Here is a 15165-nt window from a genome sequence, read left to right on the forward strand (position 1 = left end):
AGATTGAGAACATCTGAGCTAAGGGGGCCAGACCCCAGCTGGTGAGAGTTAAAGGGGCTGGGAGCCAGGACGCCTGGGTTCTCTCCCGGCTCTGGGAGGGGAGTGGGGTCTGGTGGGTCAGAGCAGGGGGGGCTGGGAGCCAGGACTCCTGGGTTCTCTCCCGGCTCTGGGAGGGGAGTGGGGGCTGGTGGTTAGAGCGGGGGGGGCTGGGAGGGGAGGGGGGCTGGTGGAGCAAGGGGGGGTTGCCTCTGACGGAGGATTTGCTGCCTGGCTCCCTGGGGCAGTTCCCCGCTGTCACACCCGTTACAGAACCTCCCACGTTCAGACTCAGCTCCAGCGTCTCCTGCTGCGCGTAGCTCGGGACCAGGACCCCACGGCTCCTTCTCTGATCCAGGCCGGCTCCCCCTGCGATCGCCGGATTCGCTCCCATTCCCCTCGCGGGGTCCCCGCTGAGCCGCCCACCCCAGAGCCCCTGGCAGCGGCAGACTCCCCAGGAGCCCGGGCTGCGAGCGACCCCGGGATGAGCCTGGAGCCAGGCCCCCAGCCGCAGTCGCCCCAGGGCCGGCTACCGGGCAGAGAGAGCCCCGAGCCCGGCGGCCTGGGTGGAGGCGGAGGTGCTGTATCGCGAGCTGTGACGAACCGGCAGCAGGCCGCACCCCAGAGCTGGGCGCAGTCAGCGAGGCCGGAGCCAGGCCGGAGGCGGAGGCGGCTGCATGGCCCGTGCCAGGGGCCCGGCTGGGTTCTCCGCCCCTGGCTCCTCACGGTTCAGGGTAACACAGGCTGGCTAAACGCACTCCCTGCCCCCCACCTCAAACACCGCCTCGGTGCACCCCCAGATCTGTGGGGCGACTGCTCCGTGCACCTCCCCCCCCCCCCCGCCTCCAGATCTCCCAGCCAAACCCCTGAGCCGCAGCAGCCCCCGGGGCTCAGAAACGGGCGGGGGGGGGTCACCCGGATTTTATTAATAAAACAAACAGTAGAGAAAAAACCAAAAGGGAGCAGGGACAGGTGCCTTGGGGGAGCTCTGGGGTGGGGAATGGGGAGGGGATCGGGAGGTGCTACGCGTAGCAGAGGGAAAACGCCCGGTAGCTGAAGGGGTGTGGGATCGGGGTGGGGAGGAGTGGGGGTGAGGGTGGGAATGGGGAGGATCGGGGTGCTACGCGTAGCAGAAGGGGCGTGGGATTGGGGTGGGGAGGATCGGGGGCTGGGGTTGCTACGAAGCAGAGGGAAACGCCCGGTAGCTGAAGGGCCGTGGGAGCGGGGTGGGGAGGGGGGTGGGAATGGGGAGGGGATTGAGGGTGGGGTGGGGATCGGGGTGGGGAATGGGGCGCGCCACGAAGCAGAGGAAAACGTCCGGTAGCTGAAGGCGTGGGAGCGGGGTGGGGAGGAGTGGGGAGGGGAACGGGGTGGGGAGGGAACGGGGCGCTGCGGGCAGAGGGAAAACGTCCGGTAGCTGAAGGCGTGGGAGCGGGGTGGGGAGGGAGTGGGGAGGGGAACGGGCGCGCGAAGCAGAGGAAAACGCCCGGTAGCTGAAGGGGCGTGGGAGCGGGGTGGGGAGGAGTGGGGAGGGGAGGGGCGCTGCGAAGCAGAGGAAAACGCCCGGTAGCTGAAGGGTGTGGGAGCGGGGTGGGGAGGGAATGGGGAGGATCGGCGGGGGATCGGGGTGGGAATGGGGCTGGGGTTGTTACGCGAAGCAGAGGGAAAACGCCCGGTAGCTGAAGGGGTGTGGGGGTGGGGGTGGGAATGGGGAGGATCGAGGGTGGGGGTGGGGATCAGGGGTGGGGAATGGGGGGGCTGGGGCACGCTACGCGAAGCAGAGGGAAAACGCCCGGTAGCTGAAGGGGCGTGGGAGCGGGGGTGGGGGAGGGGAGTGGGGAGGAGCGGGGAGGGGAACGGGGCGCACGCGAAGCAGAGGGAAAACGCCCGGTAGCTGAAGTTGGTGAAGACGTCGACTTTGTGGCTGCTCCCGGCGGCCGTCAGCACCTGGGGGGTCAGACCAATGGGGGGAGGGGGGGAGTCAGTGGGGCCAGGATCCCGGGGTCCCCTTTGGGGCTGGATTAGTCCCTGCCCCAAGCCCCCCTTCCCAGCCCCAAGCCCCCCCTCCCCTCAGCTAGGTGCCTGACTCCGCTCCAAGCCCCCCCAGTTAAGTACCTTCCCCTCACTCCAGTCCCAGCCCCCCCGAGCCGTGTCCCTCCCAGCCCCCCGCGCGGCGGGCAGGCGGGGCGCCCCCTACCTTGTGCTCCGGGGAGCGCTCGTTGACGCAGAGCGAGTGGACGGAGCGGGGCGTGCAGGGGATCTGGGCCCTGACTTCCCCGCTGATCTGCAGGTGGTTGATGGCCGGGCTGTGCCCTGCCGAGAGGATCTGGGGGGCAGAGACGGGGCGGGGGGGTTAGCGAGAGCCCCCGGGGGAGACCGGCGGGAATGAACGAGCGGGGGGATGGGAAGAAGAGAGGGGACTAGACTGACCGGACAGAGCACTAACAGAACACACAAGCGAAAGGGGGAACGGGACCAACCGGAGAAAAGGAGCCGCCGGGAACGAACCAACGGGAACCAACGAGGAGCCGAACTCGGGAACAGGACGGAGGGAAAGAACCTCCGACATCAAATGAAGAAACGGGAGAGAAGGAACGAAGAAAGAACGACCTGGGGGACAGAACGAAAGACCAAGGAACCAAGGGCTGGACCGGGGGGTCTCAAACTGGGGGTCGGACCCCACGGGGGCGCCAGGTTATTACCTGGGGGGTCGGGAGCTGCCAGCCTCCACCCCAAACCCCGCGTTGCCTCCAGCATTTAGAGTGGTGTTAAATACACAAGAGTGTTTATAGTGTATAAGGGGGTCGCGCTCAGAGGCCGGCTAGCGAAGTGCAAACGTCCCAGAGCCACTGGGCGAGAACGAAGCCGGGGAAGGGAGCGAGCGACGCGGGCAGGACAAGGACGGGAGGGAGGGAGAGGGTAACAGAAAGAAAACAATGAAAAAAGAACAAATGAACAAACCAACGGCAGAACAGAACGAACGGGAAAAAGGGAAATAAAACCAGGGAGGAAGAGACTGAACGGAGGGAAACCAGAACGAGGGTGGGAACGAACGGAGAAGAGAATGGACAGGGCAAGAGAACGAAGGAAGGAGAAAAGAACGACGGTGACCAGTGGCAGGTGCCCCAGGGGGAGGGAGGAAGGAAGAACGCAGAGAAAAATGAAGACAAACGGGAGAAGAACAAATGAACAAAGAACCCCAGTGAGGAGTGAACAATAAGAGAAGGAAAGAATGAAAATGGCCCAAATGGAGAAATGGAAAGAAAGGACGAATGAACCGGGGAGGAGAATGAATAAATGCTAGAAAGAATGAATAAAACGAACGAACAGATGAATGAATCGGGGAACAGAAAGAAAGAAGAAAGCGGGTGAACGAATCAGTCAAAAGAATGAACCAAGGAGGAGAACGAATGAACCAGGGAGGAGAACAAACGAGTAAGTCAATGAAAAATGTGAACGAACCCGCAGGGCAATAGGAAGAACGAACGAAACGGGGGAAGAAAACGAAGGGAGGAAGGAAGGAAGGAACGCTCACCCGGGGGGAGAGAAGCGGCCCCGCGCCCCTGCCCGCCCGGGGAAGAGAAGCGGCCCCGCGCCCACCCACCCAGCGCATGCTGGGAAGGGGCCGGGCCGGCCGGGGGACGAGCCGGCGGGGAGGAGGAGGAGGAGGAGGCCGGGACAAGGCCGGGGCTGGCGCAGGGCGGGGGGCACTCACCAGGTCCTGGTAGAACATGACGTGCTGCTGGCAGTGGGGCAGGGGGAAGACCGTGGTGGGGGTCACGGAGCGCAAGTGCCAGAGGGTGAGCGCCGGGCCCCCCCCGCACACCTGGGGGAGAGACGGGGTCAGACGCCGCAGAGACCCCCACAGCCCTGCTCCCCCTGTATCCCATGAGCCTCTGCTTCTCAGGCCAACCCCTCGCAGCCAGGGGGAAACTGCTACCAGGCCCAGTGCATCCTGGGAACCCCCGGCCTCGCGGCGGGCCCGCACGGCCCCACAGCCCCGGCCTCGCACGACGGGGCCCGGCCCGGCCCCGCAGCCCCGTCCTGTCCCCGCAGCCCCCGTCCTGTCCCGCAGCCCCCCCGGCCTCGCACGACGGGGCCCGGCACGGCACGGCACGGCACGGCACGGGCCCCGCAGCCCCCCCGGCCTCGCACGGCTGGGGAGGTGGTGACTTTACCAGCCCAGGTGCAGTGGGGAGGGGCCCCAAACCAGAGCCCCCAGCGCCCCCTGCTGAGAACTGACGCACCATCCAGTCACAGTCTGTCGCCAGGCACCGGATCCACTTCCCATGCTGGGGCCGGCTGCATTCCTGGGGGAGGGGAAGGAGGGACCATTATGGGGGGAGCAGTGGGGTCTGGTGGGTTAGAGCAGGGGGGGCTGGGAGCCAGGACTCCTGGGTTCTCTCCCCGGCTCTGGAAGGGGAGTGGGGGCTGGTGGGTTGGTTGGGGGCGAGGCTGGGAGCCAGGACTCCTGGGTTCTCTCCTGGCTCTGGGAGGGGAGTGGGGGCTGGTGGGTTAGAGCAGGCGGGGCTGGGAGCCAGGACTCCTGGGTTCTCTCCTGGCTCTGGGAGGAGTGGGGCTGGTGGGTTGGGGGAGCCAGGACTCCTGGGTTCTCTCCCGGCTCTGGGAGGGGAGTGGGCTCTGGTGGTTAGAACGGGCGGGGGGAGCTGTTGTTACCTCGTATTTGTGCACTTCAATGAGCTGGACCTGCGCCCCGGTGCGTAGATCTGTGACAGAGAACGCGGCGTGAGGGGGGGCGGGGCCCCCGGCAGAGAGACAGCGGCGGGATGGGCCATTATCACCGCTCAGCCTGGGGCCCCCCGCCCCCCCCATCCCGGAGGGGGCCCCGGGCTCCAAGCCACCCCCTGCCCCAGCCCACAGACCCGCCCGAGAGCTCAGGCTGGAGCAGGGGGGTCACGACGCGGCTCCTCACCCCACATGCGCACGGTGCCGTCCTCACTGCCCGACAGACACTCCTGGGACTGGTCCCGCAGCGCCAGGCAGTGCACGTAGTCGCTGTGCCCCCGGAGCTCGTGCTGCGGAGACAGGGAGAGAGAGTGGGCGGAGGGGGACGGACAGACGGGGGTGGACAGGGACAGACCGACAGACGGGGTGGACGGGGACAGATGGGAGGATGGGGACACAGACAGATGGAGACAGACAGAAGGGAGGACGGGCACACACAGACGGGCACAGACAGACGGGAGGACAGGGACAGACAGACAGGAGGACGGGCACACAGACAGGTGGAGACAGCAGATGGGAGGACGGGCACACACAGACGGGCACAGACAGAAGGGAGAACAGGGACAGACAGACAGACGGGAGGACGGGCACACAGACAGGGACAGACAGATGGGGGTGGACAGGGACAGACAGACGGGAGGATGGGCACACACACACGGGCACAGACAGAAGGGAGAACAGGGACAGACAGACAGGGACAGACAGATGGGGGTGGACAGGGACAGACAGACGGGAGGACGGGCACACACAGACGGGCACAGACAGACGGGAGGACAGGGACAGACAGACAGGAGGACGGGCACACAGACAGGGACAGACAGACGGGGGTGGACAGGGACAGACAGACGGGAGGACGGGCACACAGACGGGGACAGACAGACAGGAGGACAGGCACACAGACAGGGACAGACAGACGGGGGTGGACAGGGACAGACAGACGGGAGGACGGGCACACAGACGGGCACAGACAGACGGGAGGACAGGGACAGACAGACGGGCACAGACAGACGGGAGGATGGGCACAGACAGACGGGAGGAAGGGCACATAGACAGGGACAGACAGATGGGGGTGGACAGGGACAGACAGACGGGAGGATGGGCACACAGACGGGCACAGACAGACAGGAGGACGGGCACACAGACGGGGACAGACAGATGCTCCCCTCCCGTTTCAGTGGGTCCCGGCCCATTTCCCCAGCAGTGACCGAGGGGGGCTCCCCCTGGTGGCCCGTCGCTGCACCCACAGACTCCCGTGCGCCCCCCCACTCACGGTGAAGGTGCCGGACTCCAGGTCCATGGCGTGCACGGCACAGTCGCCCCCGGCCAGCAGGATGCTGTTATCCTGCGGGGGAAGGGCAGAGAGACAGCAGGTGAGGGGGGGCTGGGGGACAGAGGGGCACCCCCCCTTCCCACAATGCACGGCGGCTCACCTTGGGGTTCAGCTGCAGGCTGTTGATCTCGGGCACCTCCAGGCTACTCCTGGCACAGGAGAGAGAGGGGGAGTGTGAGAGCAAAGGGGGTGGGGGCAGGGGACGGGGTGGGGCTCACCTGTACGGGGGTCTGCGGCTCCAGGCTTCCTTGCACCCCTGGCAGAGGGAGACGCAGCGTTAGGAGGGACCCAGGAGCCCGGGGCCGGGGAGGCGGCGTCCGGGGGGCCCCGGGCGCCGGGGGCCGGGGCGGCGGCGTCCGGGGGGACCCAGGCGCCCGGGGAGGCGGCGTCAGGGGGGACCCAGGAGCCCGGGGCCGGGGAGGGGGCATCAGGGGACCCAGGAGCCCGGGGCCGGGCGTCAGGGGACCCAGGAGCCCGGGCCGGGAGGCGGCGTCAGGGGACCCAGGAGCCCGGGGCCGGGAGGCGGCGTCAGGGGCCCCAGGAGCCCGGGGCCGGGAGGCGGCGTCAGGAGGGACCCAGGAGCCCGGGGCCGGGGAGGCGGCGTCAGGAGGGACCCAGGAGCCCGGGGCCGGGGAGGCGGCGTCAGGAGGGAGCCCGGGGCCGGGGCGTCAGGGGGGACCCAGGAGCCCGGGGCCGGGGAGGCGGCGTCAGGGGGGACCCAGGAGCCCGGGGCCGGGGAGGCGGCGTCAGGGGGGACCCAGGAGCCCGGGGCCGGGAGGCGGCGTCAGGGGACCCAGGAGCCCGGGGCCGGGAGGCGGCGTCAGGGGACCCAGGAGCCCGGGGCCGGGAGGCGGCGTCAGGGGACCCAGGAGCCCGGGCCGGGAGGCGGCGTCAGGGGACCCAGGAGCCCGGGGCCGGGGAGGCGGCGTCAGGGGGGACCCAGGAGCCCGGGGCCGGGGAGGCGGCGTCACGGGGGACCCAGGAGCCCGGGGCCGGGGAGGCGGCGTCAGGGGACCCAGGAGCCCGGGGCCGGGAGGCGGCGTCAGGGGACCCAGGAGCCCGGGGCCGGGAGGCGGCGTCAGGGGACCCAGGAGCCCGGGGCCGGGAGGCGGCGTCAGGGGACCCAGGAGCCCGGGCCGGGAGGCGGCGTCAGGGGACCCAGGAGCCCGGGGCCGGGGAGGCGGCGTCAGGGGGGACCCAGGAGCCCGGGGCCGGGGAGGCGGCGTCAGGGGGGACCCAGGAGCCCGGGGCCGGGGAGGCGGCGTCAGGAGGGACCCAGGAGCCCGGGGCCGGGGAGGCGGCGTCAGGGGGGACCCAGGAGCCCGGGGCCGGGGAGGCGGCGTCAGGAGGACCCAGGAGCCCGGGCCGGGAGGCGGCGTCAGGGGACCCAGGAGCCCGGGGCCGGGAGGCGGCGTCAGGGGACCCAGGAGCCCGGGCCGGGAGGCGGCGTCAGGGGACCCAGGAGCCCGGGCCGGGGTGGCGGCGTCTGGGGGTACCCAGGAGCCGGGGGCCGGGGAGGCGGCGTCAGGGGGGACCCAGGAGCCCGGGGCCGGGGAGGCGGCGTCAGGGGAGCCCGGGCCGGGAGGCGGCGTCAGGAGGGACCCAGGAGCCCGGGCCGGGAGGCGGCGTCAGGGGACCCAGGAGCCCGGGCCGGGAGGCGGCGTCAGGGGACCCAGGAGCCCGGGGCCGGGGAGGCGGCGTCAGGGGGGACCCAGGAGCCCGGGGCACGGGGGGGAGGGGAGCGGCACGTCTCACCTTCTTGACGATGTCACTCCAGTTCCAGGCCCTGAGCTCGCCGTTGCCAGAGCTGAGCAGCTGCCGCTCGGTGGAGACCATGGCGTAGACCGGGCCGTCGTGGGCTGCGGAGGGCAGCGAGGCGGCGTCAGCGCTGGGGGAGGGGGGGGGGGGCATCTGGGGCAGCTGGATTCAGTGCATGATGGGAGCTCCCTGGCATGACTGGGTGCAGTGCATTCTGGGAGCTCCCCAGCTTGGCGTGGCCAGGCACAATGCATGCTGGGAGCCCTCTGGTTTGGTGTGACTGGGTGTAGTGCATTCTGGGAGCTGCCCAGGTTGGCGTGGCCAGGCACAATGCATGCTGGGAGCCCTCTGGTTTGGTGTGACTGGGTGTAGTGCATTCTGGGAGCTGCCCAGGTTGGCGTGGCCAGGCACAATGCATGCTGGGGGCTCCCCAGCTTGGTGCAATGCATCTTGGGACCCCTCTGGCTTGGCAACACAGGGCACAAAGCACTCAGGGCTCTTCCCAGGTTGGCGCAAGTGGCCCCAATGCATGCTGGGAATCCCCCGTAACTCCTCACTCCCCCGCGAGGCACCTACCTGTGAAGGACACCACCGGCTTCTTGCTCTCCTCCTTGGCTTCGGAGCTCAGCGCCGCCGAGAGGCTGTGGGGGAGCAGAGGGGGTGAGTGGGTGGGAGCAGCCCCGGGGGGGCAGGAGGCGATGGGGGGCAGGGCGGGGGTTACCTGAAGATGGCGATCTCCCCATAGTTGTTCCCAGCTGCCAGGTACTTGCCGCAGGGCGAGACGCTCTGGGAGAAGACGGTCATGTGCAGCAGCTCCAGCGCGCGCTGGGCGTCCATCTGGGGGCGGGAGAGGGTGCGGGTTAGGGGGTTAAGTACTGGGATACATGCTCCCAGCATGCACCAGGATGGGTCGCGCCAACCCAGGGGGTCCCGGCCTGCACCGAGCTCGGTCGCGCCAATCTGGGGGGCTCCCAGCATTCACCGGGCCGGGTCGCACCAACCCAGGGGGCTCCCAGCATACTCCGGGGCAGGTCGCGCCAACCAGGGGGGGTCCCAGCATGCTCCGGAGCAGGTTGCGCCAACCAGGGGGGTTCCCAGCATGCTCTGGAGCAGGTCGCGCCAACCAGGGGAGTTCCCAGCATGCTCCGGGGCAGGTCGCGCCAACCCGGGGGGTTCCCACCATGCACCGGGGCAGGTCACGCCAACCCAGGGGGGTTCCCACCATGCACCGGGGCAGGTCACGCCAACCAGGGGGGTTCCCAGCATGCTCAGGGGCAGGTCGCGCTAACCCGTGGGGTTCCCACCATGCTCAGGGGCAGGTCGCGCCAACCCGGGGGGCTCCCAGCATGCTCTGGAGCAGGTCGCGCCAACCAGGGGGGGTCCCAGCATGCTCCGGGGCAGGTCGCGCCAACCCGGGGGGTTCCCACCATGCACCGGGGCAGGTCGCGCCAACCCGGGGGGTTCCCAGCATGCTCTGGAGCAGGTCGCGCCAACCAGGGGAGTTCCCAGCATGCTCCGGGGCAGGTCGCGCCAACCCGGGGGGTTCCCACCATGCACCGGGGCAGGTCACGCCAACCCGGGGGGTTCCCAGCATGCTCAGGGGCAGGTCGCGCCAACCAGGGGGGTTCCCAGCATGCACCGGGCTGGGTCACGCCAACCCAGGGGGGTTCCCACCATGCACCGGGGCAGGTCGCACCAACCAGGGGGTTCCCAGCATGCACCGGGCAGGTCGCGCCAACCAGGGGGGTTCCCAGCATGCACCGGGGGACTCCCTGCACGGTGCATGCTGGGAGCCCCCCGCCCGGTGCATGCTGGGTGCCGCCCCCCGCCCGCGCTGCGGCTCCAGTTACCTCCCCAGGTACCATGCGGCCTCCTCACACAACGTGCCTCCGCGTCGCGCTCCTCTGACGTCATCCATCCGCGCCTCCCGGACCAGGACTACAGCTCCCAGCAGGCTGCGCGGCCCCGCCCGGGGAGGCTCGGGCAGCGAACGCGCGCGCGGGGCCCGATGGGAAGTGGAGTCCCCACGCACCGGATGGGCTCGTCCAGGCAGAAAGCCAAAGACAACATTTCCCGGCAGGCCCCGCGGCCCCGCGGTCCATTGGCCCGCTCCCGTCACGTGACAGGGGAGGTTACGCACGCATCCCGCCGGAAGGCCGCGGCGGAGGATCCAACGGACGGTGAGGTGGGGGGTGGGGAGCAAGAAAAAGGACCCCGGTCGGTGCGAAAAAAATCTCCGCCAGGTCCGTACCGCGCATGCGTCGAACCCCGCCCAACCGCTGCCCCCGGCGCGAGACGAACGGTCTAAGCCGCGCGCCCAGGCGGCAACCGCCGCACCCGGCGTCGCTCTCCGCATGCGCGCGGGCCCGACTCCGGCCTGTGGCGTGCCCTCCGAACTGCAGCCCCGCCCCCTGCTTCTAGCCACGCCCCCTCTTTTCATGGGGTTGTGCCTGAGTGCAATGCATCCTGAGAGCCCCACAGCCTGCCGTGACCCGCCCCAGTGCATCCTGGGAGCCCCTCAGCTTAGCGTGACTCGCCCCAGTGCATCCTGGGAGCCCCACAGCCTGCCGTGACCCACCCCAGTGCATCCTGGGAGCCCCTCAGCTTGGCGTGACCCGCCCCAGTGCATCCTGGGAGCCCCACAGCCTGCCGTGACCCGCCCCAGTGCATCCTGGGAGCCCCACAGCCTGCCGTGACCCGCCCCAGTGCATCCTGGGAGCCCCTCAGCTTGGCGTGACCCGCCCCAGTGCATCCTGGGAGCCCCTCAGCCTGCGTGACCGCCCCAGTGCATCCTGGGAGCCCCTCAGCTTGGCGTGACCCGCCCCAGTGCATCCTGGGAGCCCCTCAGCTTGGCGTGACCCGCCCCAGTGCATCCTGGGAGCCCCTCAGCTTGGCGTGACCCGCCCCAGTGCATCCTGGGAGCCCCTCAGCTTGGCGTGACCCGCCCCAGTGCATCCTGGGAGCCCCTCGGCCCAGCATGACCTGCCCCACTACATCCTGAAAACCCCTCGGCCTGGCGTGACCTACCCCAGTGCATCCTGGGAGCCCCTCAGCCCGGCGTGACCCACCCCAGTGCATCCTGGGAACCCCTCGGCCTGGCGTGACCCACCCCAGTGCATCCTGGGAACCCCTCAGCTTGGCGTGACCTGCCCCAGTGCATCCTGGGAGCCCCACAGCCCGGCGTTACCCACCCCAGCGCATCCTGGGAGCCCCTCGGCTTGGCGTGACCCGCCCCAGTGCATCCTGGGAGCCCCACAGCCTGGCGTGACCCACCCCAGTGCATCCTGGGAACCCCTCAGCTTGGTGTGACCCACCCCAGTGCATCCTGAAAACCCCTCGGCCCGGTGTGGCCCGCCCCAGTGCATCCTGGGAGCCCCTCGGCTTGGCGTGACCCGCCCCAGTGCATCCTGGGAGCCCCTCAGCTTGCCGTGACCTGCCCCAGTGCACCTGAGGAGCCCCTTAGCTTGGTTTGACCCCCCCCCAGTGCATCCTGGGAGCCCCTCAGCCTGGCATGACCCAACCCAGTGCATCCTGGGAGCCTCATGGCTTGGCGTGATCCCTCACCCCAGTGCATCCAGGGAGCCCCTCAGCTTGACATGACCTGGCGCAATGCATGCTGGGAGCCCAGCAGCTCGGTCCATCTGGCGGCTATGCGCCTTGGGAGCCGCACAGGGCCGGGTGAGCCCATCGGCGGGTTGCTGCGAGTGTAACTCTCTCTCCCTTGTCTCCCCAGGCGATGACCCGTGGATGGGTCCCCCACCCTGGCAGCCGGGGGCAGTGGTGACCTCGAGCCCCGGCGCTGCCCCTTCCTAGTGGGGGCCATGGGCTGGAGCCGCCGCCCGTGGCTGGGCTCCCCCCGCTGCACGGCCCCAGCCCCTGACTGGAAGCAGGAGGTGCCCCGCAGGATGCCCTGGGCCGCTCGGGATCAGGGGCTGGTCAGCTTCACGGGCGCGGCACTGCCATGGTGAGCATACGGGGGGCTGCTGGGACTGAAAGTACTGGGACGGGGAGCTGGGACCCCCTGATTTTAACTCTCTCCTCCTGTTTCAGCACCCGCCAGCCGCCCCACATGGCATCACTGGCCCTCAAGCGCCGCCTGGAGAAGGAGGAGCAGTGAGTGATGGGGGTGACATCAATGGGGGAGGCCTGGGGGTCCCCCCCTATATTGGCCTTCATCCCCCTTCCTGGTTAAACCCTGCCTGGCTCCTCACCACAGCCTGGCCGCAATGCATGCTGGGTGATCCCTAGTTGTCAGGACCGAGGGTGGGACTTCCTGAGAGCTCCCCCGGTTGGCATGAGTGGGGGCAGTGCATGCTGGGAGTCCCCTCTCTTGGCGTAACTCAGTGCAGTGCATGCTGGGAGGTTCCTGGCCTCGTGGCTAGGCACAATGCAGCCCAGGAGACCCGTTGCCAGCTTTGCCTGTTACGTTGGGGTGTGCTCATTTATTGGGGTCACTCTCCTGGGGGCGGGGCGGTGCTGCTTGTGCTCCTACGGGGCGCTGCTTCTCCCTGCTGCAATCCCCTCCCAATGGGGTATCCCGCAGGGCCTCGGCTCCCAGGGCTGGGGTCTTACACACAGCACAGGTCTGGTCGTAACCCACTGGCTGAGCAAAGCCCACCGGATTTGGGGGCGCAGCAGGGGTCTTTAGCTTAGCTACGAGCAGCGCTGCTGCAGAGCGAGAGGAAACCAAAAAACCCCCACGAGGGGGAGACAGAGAGAGAGACGCAACCAGCTTAACCATGAACGTTATTTATGGCCAGGGAAGAACCATACCAGGGGAGCCAAACAGAACAGTGATCATATTAAATCGACCTTAAATTTGATTAAAACAAGGAGGAGTCCGGTGGCACCTTAGAGACTAAGCGATTTCTTTGGGCAGAAGCTTTCATAACGCCCGCGGCTGTAATTCTCACTCCGCGCAGCTGAAGAAGGGGGGTTTTACCCACGAAAGCTTCTGCCCAAAGAAATCGGTTCGTCTCTCAGGGGCCACCGGACCCCTCGTTGGTTTTGTGGATACAGACTAACCCGGCTCCCCCCGAGACTTACATTTGGTTATAAAAGTCGGGTTTAGCAAACGAGAACTGATCCCACAGGGCAGGGTCAGACGGCTCCACCTAGCGCGAGCTGGTTCTCACCGCGCCGGGAAGCTTGACTCGATCGGGGTCCCGGTGGGGGTGGGAGCGGAGGCTCCGGAGGGCTGGAGCCAGGCAGAGCCGCCAGCACAATCAGTCAGAAGATGGAGTCGCAGGGGAACTGAGGCAGAGCTGGATCCAGGCCTCAGAGCACGGACCGGAGCGCGGGGAGGGGTTTTGGAGAGACACAAGAATGGCTCGAGGGAGGACACGAGATTTGTTTATGGGTAAACTGGTGGCTCGAGGGAGGATCCCAACGTTGTTTTGTTCACGCCAACGGGAGCTGCTCATGCCTGGCAGTGGCTGATGTTCCTTCCCGGGAGCTCACAGTGCGATTAGGGAGTGTCACTCGTTTGGATCCCAATCAAGGATTCGTTACTAGAATTGGGGGTGTGCAGGTGGGTTCATTAACATCTGGAGCAGAGATTCCCCCATCATGCACTGCTTCCCTGCCTTCCTGGTCCCAGAGTTCCCTGGGGCTCGCAGGTCTCCTTGGCCCGTCTTCCATGCAGATGAGGCCAGGGGAGTTTCCTTAATCCTGTCCCCCTTATCCCAGGGTTTAGGGGGGTCTCCCGTGGCCTTAGCAGCAGATTTGGTTCCAGCAGAGGCTGGGGGTCTCTCAGGAGTCAGGCAGGCTGGGCCCCGCGCCCGGGTTCCCCAAGAACACAGCTGCTATAACACCCCGGGCTTGGCGTGAGGTGCTGCAATGGCTTCTGGGAGCTCTCCGGCTTGGCCGGACTGGTCCCAAGGGAGCTCAGGCGCCCCGGGCTTGGCATGGCCGTGTGCAGGGCCGGCGCTGCCATTTAGGCGACTAGGGCACCAAGATTTGGGGGGGCGGCAATTCAGCGGCGGGGGATCCTTCCGCGCTCCGGGTCTTCGGCGGCAATTCTGTGGCGGGTCCTTCACTCACTCTGGGACCCGCCGCAGAATTGCTGCCAACGACCGGGAGCGCGGAAGGATCCCCGCCTAGGGCGCCAAAACCCCTGGTGCCGCTCCTGCCTGTGCGCAATGCATGCTGGGAAGCCCCGTCTTGGGGCAAGCGGCGCCCTGCAGCCCGGGAGCCCCCCAGCTTGGCGCGACCGAGCGCAGTGCATTCTGGGAGCTGCCCTTTCCCTCCCCGCAGGCAGCCCGGCCCAAAGCAGTTCCTGTCGGAGGAGAAGATGGCGGCTCGGTTCAACACGCTGAGCCTGGAGAACGACCACGTCTACAGCGGCAACGGGCTGCCGACCCGCGGCCCAGCACCCAACCCTGCCTGGGCGCAGTGGGTGCAGGATTACGCCCGCTGCCCGCAGCCGGAGCAGAGGTACCCGGGGCGGGGGAGCATCGGGCCGTGGGGAACGGGGGACTCGCCCCAGAGGTGGCTGCATCTCAGCACCGTGTGTTTCCCCCCAGGCTGCCCCCAGCTGGAGGGAGCGAGGACGCCGGCGGGGCGGAGGCCGAGGGGGGCAGCGTGGTGCTGGAGGGGGAGTTCAGCATGGCCGACTGCACCCCCCTCAGCCTGGCGGGGCCGGGCCCCCTGCAGTACCTGTGAGTATTGCCCCATGGAGGGGCGTGGGGCGGACGGGATTGCATTATCTAACACCTCTGTCTCCTTCCCCTGCCCCAGGAGCCCCTCCGCCGAGCTGGTGCTGTGGACCCCCCCGGGGAGCCGGGTGCCCCACTCCATCCGGACCCTCATGCTGCCCCCCAGCCCCCTGGCTGCCCCCCCACTGCTCCCCCTGGGCCAGGGGGCACGGCCGGAGGAGATGGAGCTGTGATGCCGGACCGCTCCCCGTCCCAGCTGGAGAGACGCTGGGTACGACTCACCCCGGACAGACCCTGTCCCCCACGCTGCGAGCTTCCCCGCAGCAGTGCCCCCCGCAAGACAAACTGCACTGGTTGTTGTGTCTCTCCCGCTGCCCGGGGGTCAATAAAGGACAGAGCTCTGAGGCTGGGGGGTCTGGAGTGTTTGTGGGGCTGCCCCCCACACAGGGAGGGGGAATTCTGGGGGGTCCCCTCTCTCCCTGCTGGAGGGACCGGGCACCCCTGGTTTGCATTCAGCCTGGACGATGGCCCGGCCCAGGCGGTTCTCGGGGGTGGGGACGGGACGACACGGCGTTTGTCCCCGGCCTGAGAGTTCACAGCAGGGGAGGCGCTCGAAAGGGGTTTACACCCCCCCCCCAT

At 68.3% G+C, this 15165-nt stretch overlaps 2 protein-coding genes across 3 annotated transcripts; one reads left to right on the forward strand and one right to left on the reverse strand.

Annotated features, from left to right (window-relative positions):
* Positions 1-565: 565 nt before the first annotated feature.
* Positions 566-9873, reverse strand: THOC6 (THO complex 6). The gene is made up of 14 exons (XM_039536128.1): positions 9758-9873; positions 8592-8707; positions 8447-8511; positions 7868-7971; positions 6331-6368; positions 6213-6261; positions 6053-6124; positions 4970-5072; positions 4714-4763; positions 4284-4346; positions 3752-3862; positions 2234-2362; positions 1809-1983; positions 566-663 (listed from the first exon to the last, which is right to left on the reverse strand). Exons 1-14 carry the CDS (start codon positions 9782-9784, stop codon positions 566-568), a joined length of 1200 nt encoding a protein of 399 aa, XP_039392062.1. The 5' UTR covers positions 9785-9873.
* Positions 9874-9912: 39 nt separating this feature from the next.
* Positions 9913-14930, forward strand: HCFC1R1 (host cell factor C1 regulator 1). 2 transcript variants are annotated; one of them, XM_039534316.1, is made up of 6 exons: positions 9913-10050; positions 11604-11834; positions 11921-11983; positions 14126-14305; positions 14395-14529; positions 14609-14930. In XM_039534316.1, the coding sequence occupies exons 2-6, from the start codon at positions 11692-11694 to the stop codon at positions 14757-14759; spliced, it is 672 nt and encodes a 223-aa protein (XP_039390250.1). In that variant the 5' UTR covers positions 9913-10050; positions 11604-11691; the 3' UTR covers positions 14760-14930. The 2 variants fall into 2 exon arrangements, with proteins under 2 accessions (XP_039390250.1, XP_039390249.1); XM_039534315.1 differs by having other exon boundaries at positions 9978-10113.
* The last annotated feature ends 235 nt before the right edge of the window (positions 14931-15165 follow it).

The sequence above is a fragment of the Mauremys reevesii genome, linkage group 4, assembly GCF_016161935.1.
Source record: "Mauremys reevesii isolate NIE-2019 linkage group 4, ASM1616193v1, whole genome shotgun sequence".
In the NCBI taxonomy this organism is placed as follows: domain Eukaryota; kingdom Metazoa; phylum Chordata; order Testudines; family Geoemydidae; genus Mauremys; species Mauremys reevesii.

Bases quoted from the DNA above. Each gene is read 5' to 3' on its own strand.
- THOC6 (XM_039536128.1), bottom strand. From the start codon at position 9,784: ATGACGTCAGAGGAGCGCGACGCGGAG. The intron at 8,512-8,591 runs GTAACCCCCGCC...GCTCCCCCACAG, and splicing joins GGGGAGATCGCCATCTTCAG to CCTCTCGGCGGCGCTGAGCT. The intron at 6,125-6,212 runs GTGAGCCGCCGT...CTTCCCCCGCAG, and splicing joins GCCTGCAGCTGAACCCCAAG to GATAACAGCATCCTGCTGGC.
- HCFC1R1 (XM_039534316.1), top strand. From the start codon at position 11,692: ATGGGCTGGAGCCGCCGCCCGTGGCTGGGCTCCCCCCGCTGCACGGCC. The intron at 11,984-14,125 runs GTGAGTGATGGG...CCCTCCCCGCAG, and splicing joins CGCCTGGAGAAGGAGGAGCA to GCAGCCCGGCCCAAAGCAGT. The intron at 14,306-14,394 runs GTACCCGGGGCG...GTTTCCCCCCAG, and splicing joins TGCCCGCAGCCGGAGCAGAG to GCTGCCCCCAGCTGGAGGGA.